This window comes from Pollicipes pollicipes, unplaced genomic scaffold (genome assembly GCF_011947565.3).
Source record: "Pollicipes pollicipes isolate AB1234 unplaced genomic scaffold, Ppol_2.1 Scaffold_3718;HRSCAF=4362_pilon_pilon_pilon, whole genome shotgun sequence".
Lineage (NCBI taxonomy): Eukaryota > Metazoa > Arthropoda > Thecostraca > Pollicipedomorpha > Pollicipedidae > Pollicipes > Pollicipes pollicipes.
The window spans coordinates 343,143-368,821 of NW_023596361.1; the positions used below are offsets into that span (position 1 = coordinate 343,143).

The following is a 25,679-nucleotide window of genomic DNA, read 5'->3' on the forward strand; positions in this document are numbered from 1 at the left end:
CGGCAAACGCTCGGAGCACTGGGACTTGTCTACAAGTGCTGCTTCGTGTTTGTGGTCGGGTAGGTGGTGCGGGTGCGGTGGGGCGTCTGATACAACGGTTGTGGTCATCTGGAATCTCCATGTTTTGGAGGAGCGGGGAGCTCCCTTGATTGGTCTCCTTGTTTGCTCGCGTATTTCTGTATGTCAGCAAGCGGGACGCCCGTATTGCGTCTGTGTGGGTAAGGTTGCATTGTGGTTTCTGTGGGTGCGTGCCATTTTGTTAGGCATGTGAGAATATTGGTGAGCAGTTTGAAAGAAATTCAAGAAGCATTAATACTGAGATGGTGTGGTATTCTGATCATTCAATCTAGGAAAGAAGGTTGTTGGGTGTGGTGTTGGCCACTGGTGAGTGTTTTTGCCATGATTTAACCCACTACATTCAGATTTGACAGATGGGGTGCGAATAGGTGTGTATCCTGTCTGTTTTGAGTGGCTGGGTTGGATGATTTGGGCGGTAGATGCTTATGCAAGGTGTGATAAACATATACATTGTGGATGATAAATGTTGAGTGATATTTTGAGGGTGTGTTTTGTCTAGCATTGCCTCTTCCGAAAGGCACGTCTGTGTGGTGCTGGATCATGAAAGGAATGTGTTCAATTTCAGTCTTTTCATCCTATGTTTGTCAGACACCCTTAGTGATAATAGCACCCAACTTTTCTGTATCATGGGGTTCAAGTATGTCAAGATTGTCCTTGCTTGGCAAGCACACAATACTGAGACAATTTGGTATTTGAAAGTCATTGGAGTGAGCATCTAAACATGACAAATTTCTAAAATACTGGCAAATTTTATGGAAGTCAGTAAAGCCACTATGAAATCAGTAAATGACATGCTTCACTTAGCTACATCTGCCACAATTTGAACATTGTGTGCTTGTAGTATAGACAAAAGATTCAATCTGGTTTTAAACAGTGTTTTGCTTGCATTAATGTCATCATCTTCGATCACTGATGATGGCCCAGTGCCATATACCAAGCATGCAAATATAGCATTGTTCATCTTTTTCAGGCTGTTATATTTGTTTTGGTTCTGGCCATGAAGTCTTTAGACTAATGAAGCTCAAGTATACCAATGAGCCACATGGCCCAACAAGGTTGCTGCGTTCCTGCCTAGCATACCAGATATTGCCTTTTGGCATGTATTAGAAAAATCATTTGTCATTTTTTACTCTCAACTTCTCAGAACTTATAATAGTTTCTTTTTCATTTGTGTGCTTAGAATATTTGGTAGACACTCTTAAAATTATTGCTGTGATAGCCACCACTTACACATTTTGTACATTATAAAAACACTCCATACTTAATAAATGTGACACTGACTGATATATCTTGATCATTACCATAGTGATCTTGGAGCTTGTGATAAACTGCCATTAGAATGATGATGTTACCAATGCACCAGTACAATGATGCAGGTCATACCTAACTGGGGAAATCATGCTTCTTGCTTTTGCTTCTGTAATTGGGCTAAGGTGTTTTGCTATCAGGCTGCTTTCCTGGTCCAGCATGTATTATTTTGCCCACAGATTGCTCACTATACCACATGATTTGTGTGGCACTGTCTTGTGTGAAAGGTGTATCTTATAGATATTCTGTTTGCTTTTACAGTATTTAAGCATTATGGCCAACTAAGATAAAATGACTGGTAATGTAATCAATTTGAAATGTCAAAGATGCATGGACTAAGCTTGATGACTGAGCTAGAGGGATTTTTAAGACATGAGCACAAACTAAGATAGAGGGATTATGCCTGCCAAAGTTTGCTTTCAAAATATGCAGAAAGTTCCATCATGTGATGCTCATTTGATCAGCATAGCTTTTCCCATGTGCTTCTGCTTTGCACCACAATAATTTGGCAGTTTTGGCCTTATTACAAACCCAATGTCAAAAGTGACTAGTGACACTTATAGCAGTAATGCAAGTGGTCCAGTGCACCAAATGATCTTTCCATAATAAGACCACCATAGTCTATGGTGTTATGTGCAAAGGCAAGATGAAAAGAGCCATTATTTGAGCATTTGAGTCGCTGGTACTCACTGGGCTTGAAAAATATGTAGCAGCCAAAAATAACTGCAAACCAAGCATAATATATGTAAAAATGATGAGCAGAGTAACAAATCACACATCATCAACCTGTTTTATTTCAACCTGTTAGTCATATATGCTGCTATTATGTGGGTATATTATTATATTGTGTTAATTCCACAGCTAGACATGGTACATGCAGGAGGTGCATATCAGCAGACAGTTTGCATATCCGGGATTATATTGCTTTTGGGTTCAATGTTTTGCAGCACCCTAGTCACAAACTTCATCAAAATAGTTAAATAAAGTTATAAGTAATTGAATAATAAAAAATAATGAAGTGTTCAAGAAGGGAGTGCAAGGGGGAGACCCATCACTAATTTGCCAAGACTGTTACCACCCTGCTGTTAGCCTACTGACTTATTACAATGATTATTAATTGAAAGCAGACCCTCACTGAGACTGTTAATCTTTATCAGTTCTACATTGTACAGCTGACCACAGTCTCAAACTTCAAGAAATTCAAGAAATCCGCAACAAAGCTCAACATGTTAGCATGTTAAGCTCTCCAGAACAAGGCGTGCTTGCTAGAACATAGTGAATTTTGTGGCTTATTTATGGTATCTCTTGGATTTATTGCATATTTTGAGATTCCATTCAGGAGTGTGTGGTATAAGAGTGATTGTCATTCATCACACTTTTTGCATAATGAGTCTCTGCCACACCACACTGAATGTTAAAATATCTGAACACCTGTTGGAAGCTGTGAAATTAAATACATTGGATGTGCTGAGCTTATTCAAAGTATTGTATTAGATATATTGTATCATTATGTTATTTTATTATTATATTATAATGTTATATATATATATATATATATTGCATATTGTATTGTATTCAAAGGTGGAGGGCTAGGTCCCAGAGGAGGTTTTTCAGCATGTCCCAGATAGAGTCAAAGATGGTAGTTTGTGAACAATTAAGTAGTTTCTTTTTTGTAATGTGCAAGCAAAAACATTGTGAAGAAGTGAGAGCAAGCTAGCATTGGGGCCCAACTCAGCATTGAGATGGTCAGGCTCACAAAAGAATGCAATTGACACCCTTGGCTTCCACAACAACCTTGCCACACTGGTTCAAACAAACAAGCACAAGGTGTTCCTCGTTGTCGTGGTTCTCAAGAGTCGTCAGTGCAAAGAAGAACACAGTCTGTTTGAAGCCCAATTATTTTGGCCAGCTCATGTAGTTCTGGAGGGTATTGCAGTAGGTAAAGTTTTAGTATGGCGCTGTTGATGAGCCCTGTGAAGTGGTGAATAGTAAGTTTGGAAAAGCCTAATTTTGTCACAGTATTTTGCATAAAGGGAAAGACCCAGTGGAATATTTCCTGCCATTTAAGCACTGAATTTTGCTTTACTGAAGGCCACAGATTTTCACACATATATATTGGTATCAAGCATAGGTACGAACAGTAAATGTGTGTCCCAGAAGCTCTACTCTCACGACTCGTTGTTGACAGCCAGTTGATTATTAGCTGAGGGAGCCAAGCTGAACAGGTGTGGCAGTGTCACAGTGGTATTTGGTCTCTAAAAACCTGCCCACAAAAATTTAAGGCAGCTGAAAGCCTAGTACTGGACTGTCACGGTCCTCTCAGTGTTCTGTGCATGTTAAGGGGCCTGGTTCTGAGACTGTTCCGGGAGGACAGTGATGATATCCATTTCAGAAGAGCTCAGTAGTTTTGTCTATGCTTCTTGCACCAACTAGGAATCCATATGGCATGTTTCAAATGGAATGGTTGTGTGAGGTGGATTGCAAATAGCATTTGTATGTTGAGGAAAGTCTCATTTGATGACTTTCCTGAACTTGTCATTTCCTCAACTCACCAATTTCCTTCAGTCATTGGGGTTATATCCCATGTGGTCTGGTGCATGTGGATTGGTACTGCAAGGTAAAACGCAAAAAGTTTACTTGAAATATTAAAGGAATTGTCTCATGACGTAGTAGTTGTGTGGCGGTGCATGACACAATATAAGCATGGAAGCTTCCCTTCATTATGACTTAAGTTGCACTTAATTCTGTATATAGACATATGGTTGCCATGACTCGCACAAGTTTGGTTGATGTTCTGAAAGAAACAAGTTAATTGTTTGAGATTACGGCCATCCTCAGCAGTCCTTTACAGTAACATATAAGATGTAGCCAGTGCCTTTTCATGAAAGGAGCATCCTAGCTGACAGTTCATGCCTTGAGGCCCTTGAGAGACCTTTTCATTCTCCTCCCTGGAGGTAGCTGCCCCTTATTTTGAGGCTTTTATTACCACTTCTGTCAACCTTTTTGACAATTCGACCTACAGTGCACATCTTTAGTGCACATCAGCCTATAGTGCACACTTAATTGGCAACCTAATAATGTTTGTATTGTTCACTTCTTCCCTTCAAGGTCCAGATTGACTATGATTATCATGGTTCATATTATCATGGATCATATGATTATCAAATGAGCATTACAGACACAATGCCACTGTGCTATGGCGGATAAGTGAACATTATTGAAGCATGGTGAATTCTACAAATGTGTCACTCCCATGTACCTTCAATCTAGAGCTTTGTGAACATCACCTACAAATTTCCCATGGGTCCCCATGTGAGTCCCATGTGAGTCAACACATCACATATTTTGCTGAAGTGCTGCTCTGGGAAATGGAGCGATGCAGCCTTTCATCAATAAAGTGGTTTCACTCGCAATTCCAGTGATATTTGGGTTTGTCAGCTTTGACAGCTACATCTCCGTTGGTAGGTAATGGGAACTACCCTCATTTAAAATATATGGTCACACATTGCCCTTAAAGGGTCCCTTTATTGCTCTATGATGACCTAGTCATGAGTTGTGGGAGTTATGTATGTAATACCAGCCTGTGGTGTTGGGAGTTAGTACGTAATACCGGCCTGTGGTGTTGGGTAGTCTTAAATGTATCTCGAACTTTTCCTGTCATCTAAGACCATTGTTGATGTCTTACCTTCAACCAGGTTCTTGCATATTGCACAAAATGCTGGATGAGTGGGCAAAGAAACATTCTGCGATGTGCGAAATGCGAGATGTGCGAAAATGTTTTTGCTTATCTGGTTGTATTTAATGGTAATTAACACTTTGCAAAAAAAAACAACTACGTAATATAGCTCGATGGTGTATCTTCCCTGCATTCCTAACGTACCTTTCCATTGGCAGGTAGCCTCTGCTGACGGCGCCTGGCCCCTGCTCACCGGGCGTCATCAGTGTCGCCTGGTCTGCCCTGCACGGCACCGCTGCCGCTGGGAAGTATGCTGCGCTCGCGTCGGAGCGGCGGCCAGCCGGCGGACGGCGCCACCGAGCCGGAGCGCTCGCGGCCGCCGGACATCCCCAACGGCGTGCTCGCCGAGCTCTGGGAGGAGCACTCGGACGGCGTCGGGTCGCCGCTGATTGATATCTTCACGGACTGCTCGTCGCAGATGTCTGAGGAGGAGGCGGCAGCCACGGCGGCGCCGGACGAGGACGAGTCGGCGGCCGGTCGCCGGCCTGCGGCGGCGGCCGCGCGCTGTGAGCTGGACGGCGTCCTGCTGTCGGCGGGCGAGGACGTGATCGAGGTGGTGGACGATGTGTCGGGCGTGGTGGCCGAGGCGGGTGGTGTGATCTGGGTGGTGGAGAACGACGTTGGTGAGGACGCCGGTCCGGAGCGCTGCCCTGTGCCCGGGTTGGGACCAACTGCGCCGGCAGGCGGCAGTGCCGGCGTCATCTCCCCGCCGTCGTCCACTTCTCCCGTCCTGCACCGGCCGCGGCCAGCTTCGGTGCCGAGGAGGCGGAAACCGGCCCAGAAGCTAACGACCAAATTGCGGTCATCAAAAGCTATGGCCGGGCCTGGACCCGGGAGGTCGGCGCAGAAGCCAGGAGGACGTTATGTCGAGAAGATGTCGTGCACCAGCAATGGCACATTAAATACGACTGCTAACCAGCTGACCTGCCCAACTAACCTATCGTTGGCCCTGCCGGAATCGAGCCCCGCTGTCTGTGTGCCGAGCTGCGACGATTCCGGCGGACAGCCTGCGCCTTCTCGGACGGCGCGCGATGCGGGGTCGGGTGATCACGTCGCGGCGCCGCTGGAGCCTGCTCCGGTGACGTCAGCGGACGCCGTGGCGGGCCCACCGCCGGCGGACGGCGCCGGCGCGGCCGGGGCGCCGGATTTCACCGGCTTCGCTGCGTGCGCCTGCTTCGCCGCGCGCCGCTGTTGGCTGCGGCAGCTGTCCGCCATCGCGGCCGAGGAGCGCGAGGACGAACCGGTCGCGGCCGACGCGGCGCTGCTGCGGCTGCGCGAGCTGGCGACGGCGGCGGCCGCCGCTTGCTCCTCGCTGGCCGACGGGCGTGAGCCGGAGGAGCCCGCGGGTGCGGCCGGCGGACACGGGCCGGAGGAGCCCCCGGGTCCCGCCGGCGACGGCGGGCAGCGTGGCGGCCTGCCCACCGCGCTGCCGACGTACGTGACGTTGATGCCGGACATGGAGCGCGACCGCTTCAAGGGCAGCTTCCTGTCGCAGCTATGTCTCCGGCATGTGAATGATCCTCCCACGCCGCCGAGAATCAGTCGCACGATGCGACAGCGGCTGAGGAAGAGGAAGGTGGCGCCCGAGGAAGTGCCGGAGAACTTGGCCCCCACTGAGTCGCCGGTTGTGTCCAAGGCCCCGACCCTGCTGGCGTCGCTGGCGGCTGAGCGGCAGCCGGTGGTGCTGCCACCGGCGCGGCGCATGAAGGTGTTGCGCAAGCCGGGCTCGCACCTGCTGCGACGCAGCTTCGTGTCGCGTCTGGGCGATCCGGCGCCAGCTGCGGACTCTTCCGGCGATGAGGCAGCGACGAGCGGGGCGCGGCGTGCCCGGCCGCCGCGCCGCCGCCTGCTCGACTTCGGCGAGATGGTGGAGGTGGACGGTGTGCTGGACCTGGCCGACACGTACTCGGGTAGCGCCGAGCCGCCGCGGCTTCTGCCCGAGCCGGCGGCTGGCGGCGACCGCAGCCCGCCGCCGCGACCCGCCTGAGCTGCGGCCTCAGCGCTGGTACCGCTCCGACGCCGCCCGCTGCCGCGTCTGCCGCAAGTTCATCGCGCGCGTGCTGATGCCGCTGCACCTGCGGCTGCACCGCACCGGCTACCGCGGCTGCGACGTCTGCGGCCTGGTGATGGAGAGCGCGTCGGCGCTGTACCGGCATCGGCTGGGTCACGAGCCGCCACGCTTCCCGTGCAGTCGCTGCCTGCGCGCCTTCGACACGCCCGCCAAGCTGGAGCGTCACCGCGCCAGCGCGCATGGCTTAATGCTCTGCAGCCGCTGCCGCGCGCCCGTGGCCACGCCCGAGATGGTCCACAGCCACGAGTGCGGCGGACCGGAGCCTCCAGCGACGCCGCCGCCGCCGCCGCCGCCACCCGCCGCCCCCGCCGCCGCCGCCGCCGCCGACGGACGCAGCGGCCCCGGACGCCGAGACGCTGCCGAGCCGGCAGGGCGCCAGCCCGACGGCCGGCGACGGGCTGGCGTGCGACGTGTGCGGCAAGTCCTTCCTGGTCAGGTTCAACTACTCTATGCACATGAAGATGGTACACAAGCGGAGGCGCGAGCGGACGCGGGCCGGGAAGACGCCGCCGCTGTGCCCCGACTCGGTGCTCGGTTGTCTCGGTGACATCCTCAGTCCCGACCTGTATAGCGAGATCGTCTCGGTTGTGTAGGTGGCGCTTCCGCCCCCGGTGGCGTTGACGAGTCGTACAGTTTAGTTTTCTACTCCCACTTGCTCCCATTGCGATTACCTCTATCCAAGCTGGAATGGGGCGAAGTTTGTTGACGCTGTTGTGACTCCCTCGCCTCAGAGGTGTGCTTTCCCACACGGTTGGGATTGAAGTTTTGTAAGTGTACCACTACCGCGGACATTTTTTGTGCTTGCGGGAGTAATGACAACGTTTTATGAGAATTAGTTACCTTTGCTTTACCCGTGCTGAAATTTTGAATAATAAATGCTGGCGATGCCTCGCTGCTTGTTTTGTGAACTTTCACGCTGCCGAAGTGTAAGCGTGCTGCAAGGTATGTTGGCGTATGAATCCATTCCGCGTTTGACAGCGAATCATGGGGAGAGTATGGAGATTTGCTAATTGGACGGTCCTGAGCGCATTAGCCAGTTAGAAATTAGCGTACTTTTGACATGATGGGCAGGTGCATGTACACGCGTATTCGTTTAAATGTATGTTAGTTCATATGGGTACTTATTCGTTTCTGTAACGAACATTGTCGCACATTTTCGCAGTTGCTGACCAAGCCCGAATAAGTCGTAGATGTGCGAAGACGTATGCCATTGGTCGAACATACTCATTATGTCTCCTTCGGTGAAGGATAGAAATAATCAAATGCCTGTGACAAAGTCTCGCGCTCCTCTATCGTGGTCAGAAGCATCGCCACCTGTCACACGGCTCGCCGCGATAACACTGCCGGAGCTCTCCGGGGCCAGTCTTCGGTCACCACGCCCTGAGTGTGGCGCGTTGCGCGGCCCGCCCGCCTACATCAGAGCGCGGCCGGGTGGCTGCGCTCCCTACAGCGCGCAGCCGCCGGTCAAAGCGCCAGAAGACCGCAGCCGGCGACGGCCCCCGCCAGACGGCCAGGCCCGGCCTGCAGCTGTTGGTGGGAGAGCTGACATCCCACCGCCAGGTGCCTGAGAGAGCTGACGCCCCACTGCCAGGTACCTGAGAGAGCTGACGCCCCACTGCCAGGTACCTGAGAAAGCTGACGCCCCACCATCAGGTACCTGTGGGAGCTGACGCCCCACCTCCAGGTACCTGAGAGGACTGACGCCCCACCGCCAGGTGCCTGAGAGAACTGACACCCCCACTGCCAGGTACCGAAGAGAGCTGACGCCCCACCTAAGAGAGCTGACGCCACACCTGAGAGAGCTGACGCCCCACCTTCAGATACCTGAGGGAGTTGACGCCCCACCTCCAGGTACCTGAGAGGATTGACGCCCCGCCACCAGGTGCCTGAGAGGATGACACCCCACCATCAGGTGCATGAGAGCTGACCGCCCCAGCTCCAGGTACCTGAGAGAGCTGGCGCCCCACCGCTAGGTACCGGAGAGAGCTGACACCCCACCTCCAAGTACCTGAGAGGGCTGACGCCCCATCTCTAGGTGCCTGAGGGAGCTGACACCCCCACCCTCCAGGTACCGGAGAGAGCTGACCCTCACCGCCTGAGACTGCTGACATGTGCTGTAAGGACGGCTCAGGCCTACCGACGGAAACACGCGGGGGCCCGATCGTGTCTTTGTAATAAGAAAAAGCCGTGGCCATGAAGAGGTTTGACAGGAGGGCGTCTCCGTGTGCGCTCTGTAACGACGGCAAGGTTCACCAACACGTACTGTGATTGATTCTATTGCCGCTAAGGCCTGAGGTACAGGTTGGCAATCACTCCGCGTCGTCGGCTGAATTGGCCTGTCTTTGTGATCGTGTCGTTGGCTCCTTGGAAGCTGGCCTGGTGATTTGACATCGCTGGTATTGAGGGCTGCGCGGACAGCACAGCACTAGCATAAGATGACCAGCGGCTCGGAAATAGGTGGAGCGACTACTTACCCTCCGCCCTGCTCCAATGCCCCTATTTCACCGCTGTTATACTCTACCGCTGTCCTACTCCATCTCTGCCCTACTCCGCCGCCACCCTACCCCACGGCTGCCCTAATCCACCGCCGCCTTACTCCACCTTCACCTTCCGCGCCTCCACTTGCTTCACCGCCGCCCTACTCCACCGCCATTCTGCTCCACCGCCGCCATACACAAACACCCGCTCTACTCCACCGCCCGCCCTACTCCGCCATACTCCACCGCGTAGATGTGGGACGTAGTACGAAGCGATAATGAGAAAGAAAGGTGGCCTCCTTGACCCGTGCAGCTACAAATGCGTTTGCGATATAAACTAACCTGAGGAAGTCGGGACTCGCAGTTTTCCGCGAGGCATGGTGATTTTGTGTCCCTGGTGCACTTGGTTATCGAGTGTTGGCTCTGAATGACGTGGGTCCTGTTCATAGCTGTCTCAGTCAGTTTGCGGTGTCGATGTCGCTTGTCTTCTGTTGTCTCAAAGAAAAGCGTGTGTCGCATCTGTCATTTTAAGGCCTATTTCCCCGAGGCATTTGACTTGGCCGGGAGGCGACGCGTGCGTTTTTCCTTCTCAGAGACGGCATATTTCGGTGTTAGAACAAGGTCGACCCTGGATACCGTATCGGGTACCTGAGTGTATTGAAAAACAGCTGGACCGGCATGAACACTGCGTCACAAACACACGCGCACACACAACTTGCACTGGCGAGGCTGGGCAGGGCGGGGCGTGTACATTGGTGCAACATAACTTCGTGATAATGTAACATTGACATCATACATCGGTGAGTGAGGTAATCTTGGCCGCAGCCATGCGGCTACCGCCTCAGAACACGCTCGGTCGCCGGGTGTGGCCCAGATGTGCTCTCCTGCAGGAATGCTGCGCTGGAACTGTTGGATACGCATGGTGCTTCACCTTACGCAGTTTTGGCCTTTTAAACGCCGAAATGTTTGATATGAAATGAAAAATATGGTACGAAAAGTATCCGTATTTTCCTGATGGAAGGGCACACGATAGAGGGGACATGCTGCCTCCCACCTGCGGCACGTGTGGGCGGCACGCTGTCACTTATGACCTTGCACATTGAGCGTGCCCGTGCGTTTTCGCTGCGTAAAGGACCACGTGGTCATCGGCCAAATGAAAGTATGAGGGATCATGTACTCACAGTATGTAGTGTAGAAGTGTAACGTTAGGGAATTAGTAAATCCTACGTGGGTTTCTCATGCAGGCTTATAGCGCATGCGTAGCAAAATATGGCGGCATCGCCCAGTTCTCTCCTTAAAAAGTCCTTTTCTTTACATGCAGGCATTGATGAATATGTACATAGGAACTGGCGAGAGACATACTTGTGTCTGGTTCTACCGCAAATATATAAATTCTGAATAAATTACTGGGTGCAGAGTTGACCAAGACCAAGCCATTTTTTCAGATTTTTCTTCTTGTGCAACGCCATCATGTTGACGTTATTTTCTCCGCGAATTCATCCTTTCCCCCGCCGTCCATCCTTGCCTCAGGGCTGATGACGGAGCCACCGATGAGCCATCTCGGATTCAAGCACAAGCTTTGCGAGAAGCATAATGAACTTTGGTCAGCAATGAAGTCTATACAAGTTTTCGCCCGGAAGCTCCTAACCATGGCAGAATGCCTACATATGGCATGACAATGTCCTGTCATTCGTTAACCATGGTCATTTCACAGAGTGCTTAGGCCCTAGGCAAAGGAGCTCGGCCCGAGGAATATGCTTAGGTACACACATGCCAAATAACTCACACTCCGCACGCAAAAGTTGTTCACGATAAAACTTAAACCAAATCTCTACAAAACAAGAGCTTTCACTCGCTGATCTCATGCATTTCGCGAAGGCTGTACACATGTCAAACATGGCGCGTGACATGCCACTGTCTCCGCTGGAGACGTGAGCGTGCTGTGCAAGGTTTACATATGAAATGGCTGACGGGGGTGATTCACTGGATCAGTTCCTGCAACAGAAAAAAACTAGGTCAGTTGCGATGCTACAAAACCAGGTGGGACGGATTCACCACTCGATGAATCCGTCCCACCTGTATGTATGGTACCAAACGCCATGTATCACATGGTCTGAATCTCTTTATTTCACGGAGAGAGATTTTCCTTTTTCAGTATAGAGCTTGCGTCCAGAAATGCACTGTCAACCTTAAAATGCCATCTGACAGACATCAGTTCGCCTAATTTACGAAAAGTCAAGTGCTGAACATTCACATACGATTTATCATCAACAACCTTTCAATAATCAATATGCACGTGTGTGGGGGGGGGGGGACTGTGATGAGGGAAACTGCGGTGGGTGGGTGCTCTGCGCTGCTGCCAGACCCCAGCTGGCTGTGCGTCGCCGGCTGCCGCCATTATGTCTTCCCACAAGAGCAAATTTATACTGAGGAACTCATTGGTCAGCATACGAGCCAGTTGACGCTAGCGCACGGCTCGGCACGTTGTGACTCCGGTACACCCGATATCAACACATACGCATGTGAGCCACAGAGATGGGATGAAGCGGGTGACCGGGACATTGGCTGGATGGTAGGTCCGGTCAGGCACCATGAACGGCTGTCTCCCTGTATATGGCTGTGTGCCGTGCTTTACATAGGAACTGGCGAGAGACATACTTGTGCCTGGTTCTTGTGGTACACCACGGTAACCCACCTCCACTTCTTAGATGATGATAATATTTGAACGGGGCAAAAACAAAACCGCATGCGTAGATAATGCGCCCAAATTGGAAGGGATCCCACGTAACCGGCGAATACATTTGCAAGGGCTCACTGGATAACAGCCCTGGGAGCCCCCCCCCCCAGCCTTAACTAACCCTCGCAGACTCCATGCATTCGGCGCACAACCGCACTCACTCCAAGCATACACATCCACTGGCGCCACGCCACCCCACTCATTCTTGGCGGACACACGGATGGGACCCCCCCCCCCCTTGTTTTATCCCGCGCCTTGGCATTATAACTGGCACGCCTGCACGAGTTCTCATTAAGACAAATCGAGTTTGTTTATCACATACACATACACATCACATACGGTGGTGCGCCGAATGTATGGAGTCTGCGAGAGTTAGTTAAGGCCGGGGGGGGGGGGGGGGCTCCCAGGGCTCCCAGATAAAGCCGCGTTTAAACCTTTTTAAAGATATCCGATTAAATTGATCAGCTCGGTACCGACGCAGCTTCTGGACCGACATCAGGTGCCCGAGGCTGAGCGACGACTCGTTTTCTCGCCAGACCTCCAGGGTGACGGCTCGCTATTCGGACGACGCTCTCTGCGTTTCGTCCACGGTGGGCGGCCCACGACTTCTTTGGCCACGCCCACCGCTCGCAGCCTTCCGCTGCCGCACGCGGCTTAGGCAGCACCTTAACACACAGTCCAGCACGGAGGCGTCGCTTCCGGCGCTTCTGCGCCCTCGCCTCCCGCCCGCCAGAGTGAGCGTTGCAAGGCACCGCCCCTTGGCGCGTCCTTCAGAGGCCTGGAGGCAACGCGCGCGATGAGACGGTGGAGCCCCTTGGCAGACAGCGAGCGCCCAGCGTGACCTGCGTCCACGACTTACTCCTTGGTCTCCTCGGCCGGCACACTCTGGAGACCCGGCCTGACCGCCCTGTCCGGCGACCCGGTCCCTTGTCGCCTTCCCTATCAGCGTCGATGGCGGGATCTCCATCCGTTGCGAACATCCCACCATCAAGAGCTCATAAGGCCTGGCGTACACCACGTCGGAAGAGAACAGGCTGTGTCTTGTTCTCTCCCAAGGCCTTGCACATCAACGGATAGATCCAGCTACCGCCGCGCATAACCCCGTATTCCGGGCGGTCCCCACCGGTTCTTGGTTATACCACGACCGACGCCTCTTCATGCCGTCGCGCCTGAGGTCAAGTCACGTATACACACACGTCTGTATGCTCTGTTCTGATGTACAGAACAGCAGTACACACACACACACACACACACACACACACACACACACACACACACACACACACACCACACACACACACACAACACACAACACCACACACACACACACACACACACACCACACACACACACACACACACACACACACACACACACACACACACACCACACACACACACACACACCACACACACACACACACCACACACACACACACACACACACACACACACACACCACAACACCACACACACACAACACACACACACACACACACACACACACACACACACACACACACACACACACACACACACACACCACACACACACACACACGCACACATGCGCACACACGCGCACACACGCGCGCACACGCGCGCACACGCGCGCACGCGCGCACACGCGTACACGCGCACACGCGCACACGCGCACACGCACACACACACACACACACACACACACACACACACACACACGCGCGCGCGCACACACGCACACACGCACACACACGCGCACACACGCGCGCACACGCGCACACGCGCACACGCGCACACGCGCACACGCGCACGCACACACACACACACACACACACACACACACACGCGCGCGCACACACGCACACACGCACACACACGCGCACACACGCGCACACGCGCACGCACACACACACACACACACACACACACACACACACACGCACACGTGTGTGCGTGTGCGCGTGTGCGCGCACACGCACACACGCGCGCACACGCGCACGCGCGCACACGCGCACACCGCGCACACGCGCACACGCGCACACGCCACACGCCGCACACGCCGCACACACGCACACACGCACACGCCGCACACGCCGCACACGCCGCACACACGCACACACGCACACACGCACACGCACACGCACAGTCTCTTGGCATAATTTTTTCAGATATCAAAATGTGTTTCCCCTGATTCCCCTGCGGCCAGCCCAAGCTGTCCGAAGTAGTATCAAAATGTGTTTCCCCTGATTCCCTGCGGCCAGCCCAAGCTGTCCGAAGTCGTGTCAAAACGTCCTTCCCCTGATTCCCTGCGGCCAGCCCACGTCGCCCTAGGTTGCATCAGAAGGTAGCTCCCTTAATTCCCTGCGGCCAGCCCACGACGCCCTAGGTTGTATCAGAAGATAGTTCCCCTGATTCCCTGCGGCCAGCCCACGTCGCCCTAGGTTGCATCAGAAGGTAGCTCCCTTGATTCCCTGCGGCCAGCCCACGACGCCCTAGGTTGTATCAGAAGATAGTTCCCCTGATTCCCTGCGGCCCGCCCACGTCGTCCGAGGCCTGCCAGGGGATGATCCCTCCGATCCCCTGCCGCCAGCTTACCACGTCAGGGGCCTATCAGGAGGTACCTCCTCGGGCCCACTTAGCCAACTAAGCTCAGTTTAGCTTATTATAAATCATTCCACGCAGTGAGCTGCTATCGATCCCAACCAAGTACATGGTAAAAGCAAAGAACTACACAAACATGCGCATTGATTAAAAGACAGTGAACTAGGCTCATATACACACATTTGTTGAGCAATTGTGAAGTCAAAGTCTTGTTTAGTTTGAGTGTAAATTCACGCGGGGTACCAAAGGCTGCACTGGGCGGAAGCAGGCCATTTCAACAAAAGGCAGCGCAGTACGACAACAGTCGGCACGTGACGGAAAGGCGGAGAGTCGGAGGCTCCAGCGCGCCCTCCACCGATGCGTGGGTGGCACGCTGAGACACAGCAGTGAGAGGCGGCTCATATTAAAGAGATAAAGTTGTACAGCAGCTTTTAGATGTGATCCTCCCAGGACATGTGGTTGTCCCCATGTTACGCCCCGCAGTTTCGCAGAGGTGAAGGAATAGCGTGAGACCGGCAAGGTCCAGGCGAAAGGATGCGGCCGTTCTAATGAAGTTGGGCGTGCCGATAACAAAGACGATTGTTTTGGTTGGCTTCATCTCAAGGAATTAGTAGGGAATTATGTTTTGACATTGACCAAGGCCTTTTCTGCTGGGATGTAGCATGTGCTAATGTGTGTGTGTGTTGGGGGGGGGGGGGAGATTTGATCCGTCGAAGGTTTTCCAGAATAACTTTCAAACACTCTAGCATAGCCGGACAAACTTCGCATAAATGTAGAAAAGTAAATGGTTGATCTTTTGGCATGAGCAATTTGATGCACCTTGTAGTTCACTGGCCTCCGGCAAGTCAAGGTCAGGCCATGGCTGTCAACGAAGGGAAATAATAGGGAATGGTTCAACCTGATGCGACAACTGAGTATTGGACAATGCCATACATCTTTGAAGTGATTTCGTGGACAATTGGAGAGTTTAATCCAGAATTACGACTTATTGAATTGCCTTTAAGCCAGGTATAAATATATAATCGGGGTATAAACCAATTTGGTTTTTAATAGAAGGCATGTGTTGTAGCGAAGTTTTGGCGCTCATGTCCTATTTGTTGATCGCAGGATTGTCAGTAGGCATCTTGTTTGGACTAAATAAAGGTCAAAAGAGGTCACTAATCTAAGATGATCCCGACCAACCTTTTTATAGGCATACAGCGCTTAGAGCAAACTTAAACGCTGATCTAATTTTTTTAAAACATCAAAAAAGCTTTGGTCACCACGAACTTCTGAAAGCCAGATGAGCCCATTGTCCTGAAATACGAGTAAATGTTTTTTAAAAGAGGTTTCAAGGTTAAGGTCGGTTACTCGGTGAGGTTTGAAGGTCTTGTTGCTCGCATGAAAAGGCTGAATGGTCGACAGTATCAACCGCTCAGCCCAAAGCAAATGACGTGACGACAACCTCATGGCTTTTCTTAACTCGGTGGGCAATCCATTGACCGAGTTTACCACGGTGTTCTTTATGGAATGGCCTGGTTTGTACTTGTATCGTGAGCTAGATAAAACAAGGTTGGTAACGAGATAGGACGACAACCGCGTGAAGACAACCTTTTCACATATTTGTGATCACCCCGGTAAAATGAGGATAGGTCTAAAATTGCGACCTGTATCACGTGCACCAGATTTGTGAAGAGAGAACGCAGATGCCACTTTCCGAGAAGACGGAAGGAGACATGCTACAGCATATGAGTTGCCAAGATGAAAAACAAACGGCCAATAACCAACAAAAATTTAACGCTCTGCATGTAGAGATACATCTTCAAACACCGCCTCTCTAGAAGGAGACACGCCACTGATGATGGCAGAGACCTCATGGAATGTGATAGCCTCACGCCGTTCGCTGTAACGCATAGTGGTCCAGGTGATGAAATACGTGGGCCCCTCAGGCGCTGGCTCAGTGGCGTTGCAGACAGACACCAGACACCAGCGGACGATTAAACAGACACCAGTGGACCGACAGACACCAGCTGACGATTAAAATAATCGGCCCCGTCATGAGATTGTGATTCGGCATCTGTCGGTTTTGCCGGCCGAAGCATAGACGCTTTGACGCAGAGACACAGGGCCGTCTTGTCCGTGGGCCTTTGCCGACATCGAAGTTGGCCACTGCACCTAGCTAAGAGGCGCTGAGCCTTGTGTCTGAGACGCCTGTATTTGTTCCAGTCGCTCTCCGTAGGTGATTACTTCCAGATCGCGTGGGCCATACAGTAGGCCGTGTCACGCTCTCGGGTCGCCGTTATCAGTCGGCCCATTTCGTTCTAGAACTCAGCCAGGAGGGACTCCGAATCAGCTAAGACCGGCTCATCTTATCCAATTTGTATCAGGAGGTTCTTCACTGGATAACATGGGGAATAGATCAGGAGGCACTTCCTCGAAATCCCTGGGGCTAGCTTGCCCCATGTGAGGTCCGTCAGGAGTACGCTTTCACTACGACCAGCCCCCTCACTCGCGGGCCCAGTCAGTACGAACTGCCCGAATGCCCTGAGGTCGGTTCACCTCATCCGGGATCGTATCAGGAAGGTTTTCCCTTACATACCCAAACGAACCTAAACCGATGACTCCATTGGAATGACTTCTCTAGAATTGCCGGCCTCCTGCACATGCCATCATTTTGTTTATCTGAAGGGACCTCTTGGGCTCGCTGGACCCAATTCGACGTATCCGAAAACCCGATCAGGTCACCTCCTATGATGACTCGATACCAATCCTCCGATCCGATCCAATCCGAGACGAGATATCTGTTACCAGACCCGACCGCCGACAGAGGAGGTGACCGTTCTCACGTCCGAGGACGCAGTCAGGTGGGCCGGCTCACCTCATCGGAGGATCCGAGACGAAATATCTGTTACCAGACCCGACCGCCGACAGAGGATGTGACCGTTCTCACGTCCGAGGACGTAGTCAGCGGGCCCGCTCACCTCATCGGAGGACTCGATCAGGAGGGACTTGGCCTCGGGAGGCGGCGAGCGGCCGCAGCTGCGCCGGACCTCAGCCGCTTCCGGCGTATTCACCGGCAGCCGGGCCGGCCCCAGCTGCGAGCACAGGAGCCGACGCCCCGCTATCAGCCGCCATTCTGCACCGCCGCGGCCGGAGCATCGACGCTGCTGGCTTCCGCGTCAACACATAAATACAGCCAACGAAGTGCAGACACCCATCGCATTCCGAGTGACCATGCATGGACGTGAGAATGCTAACAATACAGGAAGCGATGGAATCGCCATCCAGCGACGATACGTGACTGATACAAAGCAACATATGTTATTGGTTTATCTAAGCACCCTGATTTCCTCCGCTTTCGCAGCTATCAGTTTGCTGACCTCATCTTCGCTGGAGTCATCCAGTCCCATCTGATATTCTCCATTGACTTCTGCCAGCTCCCCGTCGTCGTCCTGGTTGACTCTGAAGTATCGGTAGCTGCCTAACCTGAAAATACGATTCATATTACATGACAAAATGTATTCGATTTATTGGGTGCTAGCACAGCACTCATCAAAGCGCGCGTGGTTGTGTGGCCAAAACTGCTCTTATAATTCCGTGTGCATGCAGCACTGATGTGCCCTGTATCATAAAACACTAATAAAGCACAACGCCTGCCGCTTATGCTACAATGATAATTCGTGTTACGCCTCAAGTTTTATTTCCTCATCGGACTAAGAAAAGCGGCAGTCACGCTCCGTTCAAATTCCGACAAGTATAACTTTATCCACTCCAATTTATCTGTTTGCGACATTCGCTGATGGAGCCAAGAAAAAGAGACGACGGGCCATGTCCCTTCCGTGACGATGGAAAACTCCATTCCAGAACCAAATTCCAGATTCCAAAACGTTCCACTCCTGGCTAGACATTCGCCTAGCAATGGCGCAATATTGGGAGGCCAAGATTTCATATGGGACCGGCCCTCGGCCTACCAGTGCGAATTTACGGCGATATTTGCCTTGCATTGGAAAAACTGGCGAATCCTTTTCGCGGGCGCAGCTCTCCGTGCTGGATTACAACGTGCGAACCCTTCATGCTGTAATGTAAATATACGCGGATTTATGCCGTGGCTGACGTTCTCTCGCCCATGCCATGCGGCACAGCCTGCCATTCAGGCGCTCAGCACTACAGCCATCTGCCGGCGCGCAAGGTAAACAGTAAAAGCGCAGAACATGATTCCCAGGACATGAGTCCCATCGTCGAGTTGGTTGTAGTTTTTTGGGGTGGATTTCAACCCTTTCGGCCAGAAATGATCATTTCAGGGCCATGGGAAGAGGAAAATGGTCAACAGTCTGGCAGGTCTGCGTGCGCCTGGGGGGCCAACCGCCGAGCCTTAACTCGCGCGTGTGCGCTGGGTACCCGGTCGTGGTCCCCCTTCCCACGAGGCCTCTCAGCCCACTCGTGACTGATGCATGCAGACAAGTGGGATGTCGCAAGGATGCAGGATGAAGCAAGTAAGCTGGATAGCGGATAAGAGTGTTGGATCGTTGCGACGTTGGAAGGTCTCAGCTAGAAATATACGTTGGTGCAGACCCAAAGGAGAGCAGGGTATTTTGTGACTAGGTGAACGTAGAAATACGGCAATTCTGATATAATAACTTCGGCACGTTATTCCCACTCGCCTTGCTGTGCGTCATACAAACTCGCTCGAGCACCGACCAGAGTGATATGCCGGGAACATATGGGCCACATTTACGACAATGTATCGTACCGGTCATGCTATAAAAACAATGGGACTCTCGCATCTCTGTGTGCACATACGAACAACTTAGAGATAGCACGGATCGAAGCACACAGCACCATATGGATCCGCTTCTTTTGACAACTACGCGTGTTTCCAGCCATTCACTTACGCAAGAATGTGCCATGGCAGCACGCTGGCCTGTAATGATAATCAGGATACGAATTGTCATCTAAAACAATGTCGACCATTGTGCATGGTACTATGAAATCACATTTGGCCGTAGAAAATAACCTTTAATTGATTTTCTTGCGCCCTGACGGCCCCTTTCGACTCGCGTGACGAAAGCGTGCTCTTTTTTAAGAAAAATCTCCTGTTTTGAAAAGAAGCAAAACGTCAGACTGGCAAGCAGCAGTCCCACACCACCTCCAGGCATGGGTCCGACGGAGGCTTCAGCGGCAGGCGGACGGCCGAGCTGGAGCCGACCACGCCGTCACTCGCCGCGTGAGGACACCGGCCGGGCGGCTCACCCACCTGTCGCGGTGCACGAGCCGGCGCAGAACTCGCTGCAGACCGAGCGCAGCGGCCACGCTGGCCGAACCGATGACCAGCACCAGCAGCAGGGTGAGCAGCGGGTGGGCGGCGGCCACCGGGCCCGCCGCCGCCGCCGCCGCCATATGGGTCTCGCGAGCGGCCTCCACGCGCGGCTCTGCCACCTCCTGCGAGTCGTTAGCGACGCTGCGCTCCCGCAGCAGCAGCAGCGGCGGCGAGTGCTCGGCGCAGGTCCGCCATGCGAGGCCGAGCAGGCCGCCCAGCGCGCCGACCAGCACCTGGACGGCGGGCGCCATGTCTGCTGTCGCTGGTCAGCTGACGCCGCCGCCGCCGGAGCCGCCTGGCGGCCGCCACCGCAACCATTCGGCCGCAGCCGTCCCGCTGGAAATCGATGCGCGCCGGCGGCGGAGCCTCCCGTTCCTCCCGGGACGCGCCGGCCGCCGCCCCCTGCCGAGCGGCGCCCACCGCGCCGTCCTCCTCCGCCCTCGCGGCTCGCGGCGCGCTGGTAACGTCCGCGGCTGCAACCTGTGGCTGGCGGCGCCCGAGGCGAACCGCGCGGTCGTCCTGCCGCTAAGACCGGGCGGGTCGCAGGCATCGCCGCCGCACTGGGATCTCCGCGGCATCTGCGGCAGGTCCACGTCGGTTGCTGCCGCCAGACGCTGGCGGAGATTGCGGTCCGCGTCCAGCGGTGGTGAAGAGAGGCGGCCGCCTGTAATCAGAGGCAGCCACGCCGGAGCGGCGACCGCAGCAGGCGCCGGTTCCGGAGGGGATCAGTCAGGGGGCACCGCCCGTCGTGGCCGCGGGTCACCGGGCGGCACGGTGTTTTCGCCGCCCCGGCTGCCACCGCCACCGGCATCGATCACATCCGACTGGAGCACCGTTTATGCTGATGGCTTAATGATGAGCAGGGGAAATGGGGCGTGCGCATCCGAATGGAATCTGGCAGGTCCAGGCGTGTGACGGCATCATTTGTGACGCAACGCGGAATATTGGCTGTGGTACATCCAGGCCAGGATGTCTGTACGTGTCACGTTGAGCGTCGCTCAACAATGCTGCAGCATTTCATGATATGCTGTCAACACCGGCCACACATGGAGTGGAGGGTTTGGTGGACTGACGAATTAAGCGGCGCATTTATTCCTTTTCATAGTCAAATTTACATTGCATCTCTCCAGAGCCCTGTTACTGATACTAGCTCAACAAGTTGGAGCATTGCTTTGGGTGCGATAAAAACGTTGAGTTATGCGTTGGAATGCGTTTTTTACATACAAAGCTGAAGATACCGTATTGCCATTTTTCATGTTTGATGATTAAGTTGCGTTTTCATTCCCTGTGCTCAACGAACAGCATACATCAGTTGTTACAGCTCACTTCATTAAGTTTCAATCAATCGTGAAATCAACAGTACATCAAGCAGGCCTCAATTCCGCCCAGACATTTACAGCTTAATATACTGCGGCACACACCACCTGGGTCAAGATGTAAGCGCCTGTTGCTTACCGTTCTGCCGCATGTGTTAAATCACATTTCTCTCTGGGATCAGGAATGTTTGTTAAAAATAGCGGGTTTATACTGAATGAAAGAGTCGCCATTTGTGCAATAGAAATCAGTGTGACGGCTGAATGTTTTGTGACAAAAATGAGGCTTGATGAATATTTAGCGAGCTGTCAGCATTGATCAGAAGTGGAGCGGAAAGGAAAAAGGAGAGTCGTCAAATAATATCCGCCGGAGGCCTGACAGGCAACAATGATCACTCACGGCTTACATGGATGAAGCTAGTCAGTATCAAGAAGACAAATGGAAAGAGGACAGGACGCCTGATGAAGCAGCGACGGCAGAAAATGCTAAGAAAAGCTGGCGCTGCAAAGTTGCCGCAATCGCATCGTACAACAGTGCACCGCCAAACACGTGGTTTCAGTTAAGCTGATGTGTCCAGTACAAAAAAAAAATACCATGCTGTGCTTTCCATTCATGTAAGTGGCCCTATGAAATACAACACTTTTAGCGCTGAACTAGGTTACGTTTGTTGTGAGCGTTCTCTACAGAGGCGGACACAGGATGCGTAGCCCGTGCGCTTATCATTACGATTTAGTATAAGTACCCTAAGGGCATATGTAACTACTTTTTAAAATGTTCAGCTGTAAACCGTGATTTTATGTGTACTTATTCGAGATTGTAATCAGTTCCCTTTTCACTTCGTTTTAATTCAACAGACCCGGTTCTCGTGTTGGGATAGCAAAGCAGGCGAAGCCACGTCCGCCCACTTGCAAAGGCAGCGCCGACCTAGGCCAGAGCACGGTCTCGCCCTTCTCTCCCTGCCTCGGCGGCCACGCCGCAAACATCGCTCATGTGAATATTGCGCACCGGAACAGAGCGCAGCGGGCGGCCGCGCCTGCGGTCGGTCGCCGCCGTCGGCAGCTCTTTATGTAGTGTTCCGGCTGGGAGGCGCGGCCAGTCTCTCATCGTGGCCGGCCTTAATCAGATTCCACTCGCCGGCGCCGGCGGCGCGGCGCGGCTCGGCGGAGAGGCGCTAAGGCACGCGGCAGGGGGCGGCCGCCCGCAGGCCCCAACCGGTAACGACTGTCGCACGGCGGGCGGCGCCCCCTCCCGCCATCACCGCGAGACGGTCCACACTGCTAGAGCTCCATCGCGGGCGCGTGCGTGTGCGTATTTGTGGTCGGCGTTTGTAAAGTGTGCACGGGTGGCAGCGCGAGCATTTTCCGAATGGCAGGCGGACTTACCGCAGGGCGGAGTCTGTCCAACGGCTGTCGGCCCCTGACTGACTGACTGGACAGCGGCCATGGTCCTGCCGCCGCACTTAGGCAGCTACGCTCAGTCATGCTTTGACCAGCCTGAATGCGGCCCATTTGCCCGCCAGACACGCTGACGGCCCGTCCACCGAATCGAGGTCGACGCCGGACCCGACCCGAGGGGGCGACCGTCGAGCCTTACGGCACCACCTCTCCGACGAGCGCGCGCGATGGTGGCGCGTCGCGAGCGTCGACGGCCGCACAGGCGGCGGGGGCGTCGGCAGCGGCGGACGGTCGATGGATGGCGGCGGGCGGGGGACTCCGGTTACCCAGCCGGGCTTCGCGCCGTCTCTGTCATCCGGCGGACAGTCCAGTGAATCATGCGTCAAATGGAGCCTCCGAGCGACCGGCGAGGGGAGGGCTGAGAAAAGAAGGCTATGGGCACGAGCTGTCCTGCATTGAGCGCCCCCTACTCGGATGGCCTGCATGGATACCGGCGACACAGAGCCGCGCGGAACTTTTGCTCAGCTCACGCCGAGCATGGGCGTATTTCATCACCGGGATGGCGCCAGCGGCGACAACAGGGTTAGGGTAAAGTTTATGGTGTCAGTAAATGTCAGGCTAGCCTGCGTTCCTGCTAAACTATAGCCTCAATCCAGATGTGACCCCGCCCGCCCAACTATGCCTGGTTATCCGTGATGGCTGACCCCAGTGCTACTAAAAACTGGTTAACGAATGGGACTGATATCGTTGCAAATGAGCCGCGATTTGTCTTTAATCATCCGTTGACTGAGTCATTTTTCAGCCGGTATGCGTCGCTTTATCTGCGCAAGACATCTGAGGACCTTTTTCGTTAAAAGGACATAACGCGCGCCATTTTTGGAAAGTCACTCGCCAGCCATCCACCCCTCTGGTACTGAATGAGAGGTGCTTTCTGTCACGAGGCATTACGCTAAGCTCCTTTTTATGTTCGCTCCGTCACTTTTGCCTGTGCCAGCACAGACAAAGCGGCCAAATAGAGCCCAGGCCCATTCATCAGCGCGGTGTGACTTAGTGGCGCGACATTTGGCGGCGCAGCGGTCGGCGCCCGGCGGCACAATGCCGGCCACAATCGGCTGAGGGGACCGCCGCGCCGCGGCTGTAATGAGTGCCCCGCGGACCACCGCCGCCGTCTACCGACCGACCTCGCCGGCTCCCGTCTCACCGCGCGCTCACCCCGCCGTCAGTCCCGTTTGTCTCGGGTGGAGGGGATTGGACCCAGTGCACCGGTGGGTGGCTTAGGTCCTCGGAGATATTGCGTCGTGTTTCTTGAGCTGTCACTGTGCTCGCGAGTCCCTGGTCTATCAACGGGCTCCTGGTGCGGCTCCGTAGTTCTGCGATATTCGCCCGGCTCTGGTCTGTCCGCGAAGCTTCGGCGAAGCGACGTAGCTCTATTGTGTCTCTAATCCGTCCGTGTGACGTAAGTCCGTCCACATGACCTTGAGGTTATCGGTGTATTTTCGGCGTGACCATGCGGCGTAGCTATTCCGTTCGCCTACGTAATGCGTCCGTGTGCCCCTGCTGTGTCTGTTCGTGCGCCCGTGGTGCGTCGGTCCATGTGTGCCTCTGATGCGTCGGTCCGTGTGTGCCTCTAGTGCGTCCATCTGTGTACCTGTGGTGCGTCCGTCCGTATGCCTGTGGCGCATCCGCTCGCTTGCCTCTGGCGCGTCTGTCCATGTGCCATTGGTGCGTCCAACCGCCGCCACCCCGCCCAGGTGACTCCTGAGCAACCGTGTAGCCCAGTTTGCAGGCTGTCAGCCCCAGTGCGCGCGTGTATCGAGCGGTGCGTGCTCCCTGCAAACAGACAGACGTGAACGGCCGGTGGGGACGGCACAGACCGCAGCGGCGCCACCCGCCGGAACAGACAGACGTGACCGGCCGGTGGAGACTGCGCAGGCCGCAGCGGTACCGTCTGCCAGGACAGACAGACGTGACTGGCCGGAGGCGGGCGGCGCTGCCCACCGGGACAGACAGACAGGACTGGCCGGTGGAGGCGGGCGGCGCCGCCCGCCGGGACAGACAGACGGGGCTGGCCGGTGTAGGCGGGCGGCGCCGCCCGCCGGGACAGACAGACGGAACTGGCCGATGGAGACGGCGCCGCCCGCCGGGACAGACAGACGGGACTGGCCGGTGGAGGCGGCTCCGCCCGCCGGGACAGACAGACGGAACTGGCCGGTGGAGACGGCGCAGGCCGCAGCGACGCCGCCCTCCGGCCATCACATCTGTAGCTAGAAAATCGCGTACCACGCTGGCGCAGGAGACACAGTGCCCTTCCGGACACACGTACATCGCGACTGGTAGGGGTCGGGCTGGCCAGACTGGGGCCCTCCAAGTAGGCTGAGGTGTCGACGGAATACGAAAAGGCAGGGATGCAATGCGAAAAGTGTTTAACCTTCCATGAGCTTGACATTTATTATATCGATGGTTCTAACTGTTGATAACAGACCTTACTGTAATGCAGATCTCTTTGTAAGCAAAACGCAAGTGTGCTACGAGCCGCACAACCGCCTATCTATATGTGGCATGCAACAATATAATTTGGGCGCATGAGGCATGTCGACACCGTAGGAAAATATTTATTGGTTATTTGGTGAAACTGGCAAAACATATGGCAGCCATTCAGGCCTTAAGGCCAGTAGAAGTGTCCAAGA

General features: G+C 54.0%; 1 protein-coding gene across 1 annotated transcript; it reads right to left on the bottom strand.

Annotated features, from left to right (window-relative positions):
- Positions 1-10,294: 10,294 nt before the first annotated feature.
- Positions 10,295-20,535, bottom strand: LOC119092963 (uncharacterized). Its single transcript, XM_037215860.1, has 4 exons — positions 20,222-20,535; positions 18,348-18,453; positions 17,949-18,062; positions 10,295-11,665 (listed from the first exon to the last, which is right to left on the bottom strand). Exons 1-4 carry the CDS (start codon positions 20,533-20,535, stop codon positions 11,651-11,653), a joined length of 549 nt encoding a protein of 182 aa, XP_037071755.1. The 3' UTR covers positions 10,295-11,650.
- Between the last annotated feature and the right edge of the window lie 5,144 nt (positions 20,536-25,679).

Bases quoted from the DNA above. Each gene is read 5' to 3' on its own strand.
- LOC119092963 (XM_037215860.1), bottom strand. From the start codon at position 20,535: ATGGCGCCCGCCGTCCAGGTGCTGGTCGGCGCGCTGGGCGGCCTGCTC. The intron at 18,454-20,221 runs GTGGGTGAGCCG...TCGTATTTTCAG, and splicing joins CGGCTCGTGCACCGCGACAG to GTTAGGCAGCTACCGATACT. The intron at 18,063-18,347 runs GTCAGCAAACTG...CTGTGCTCGCAG, and splicing joins ATGACTCCAGCGAAGATGAG to CTGGGGCCGGCCCGGCTGCC.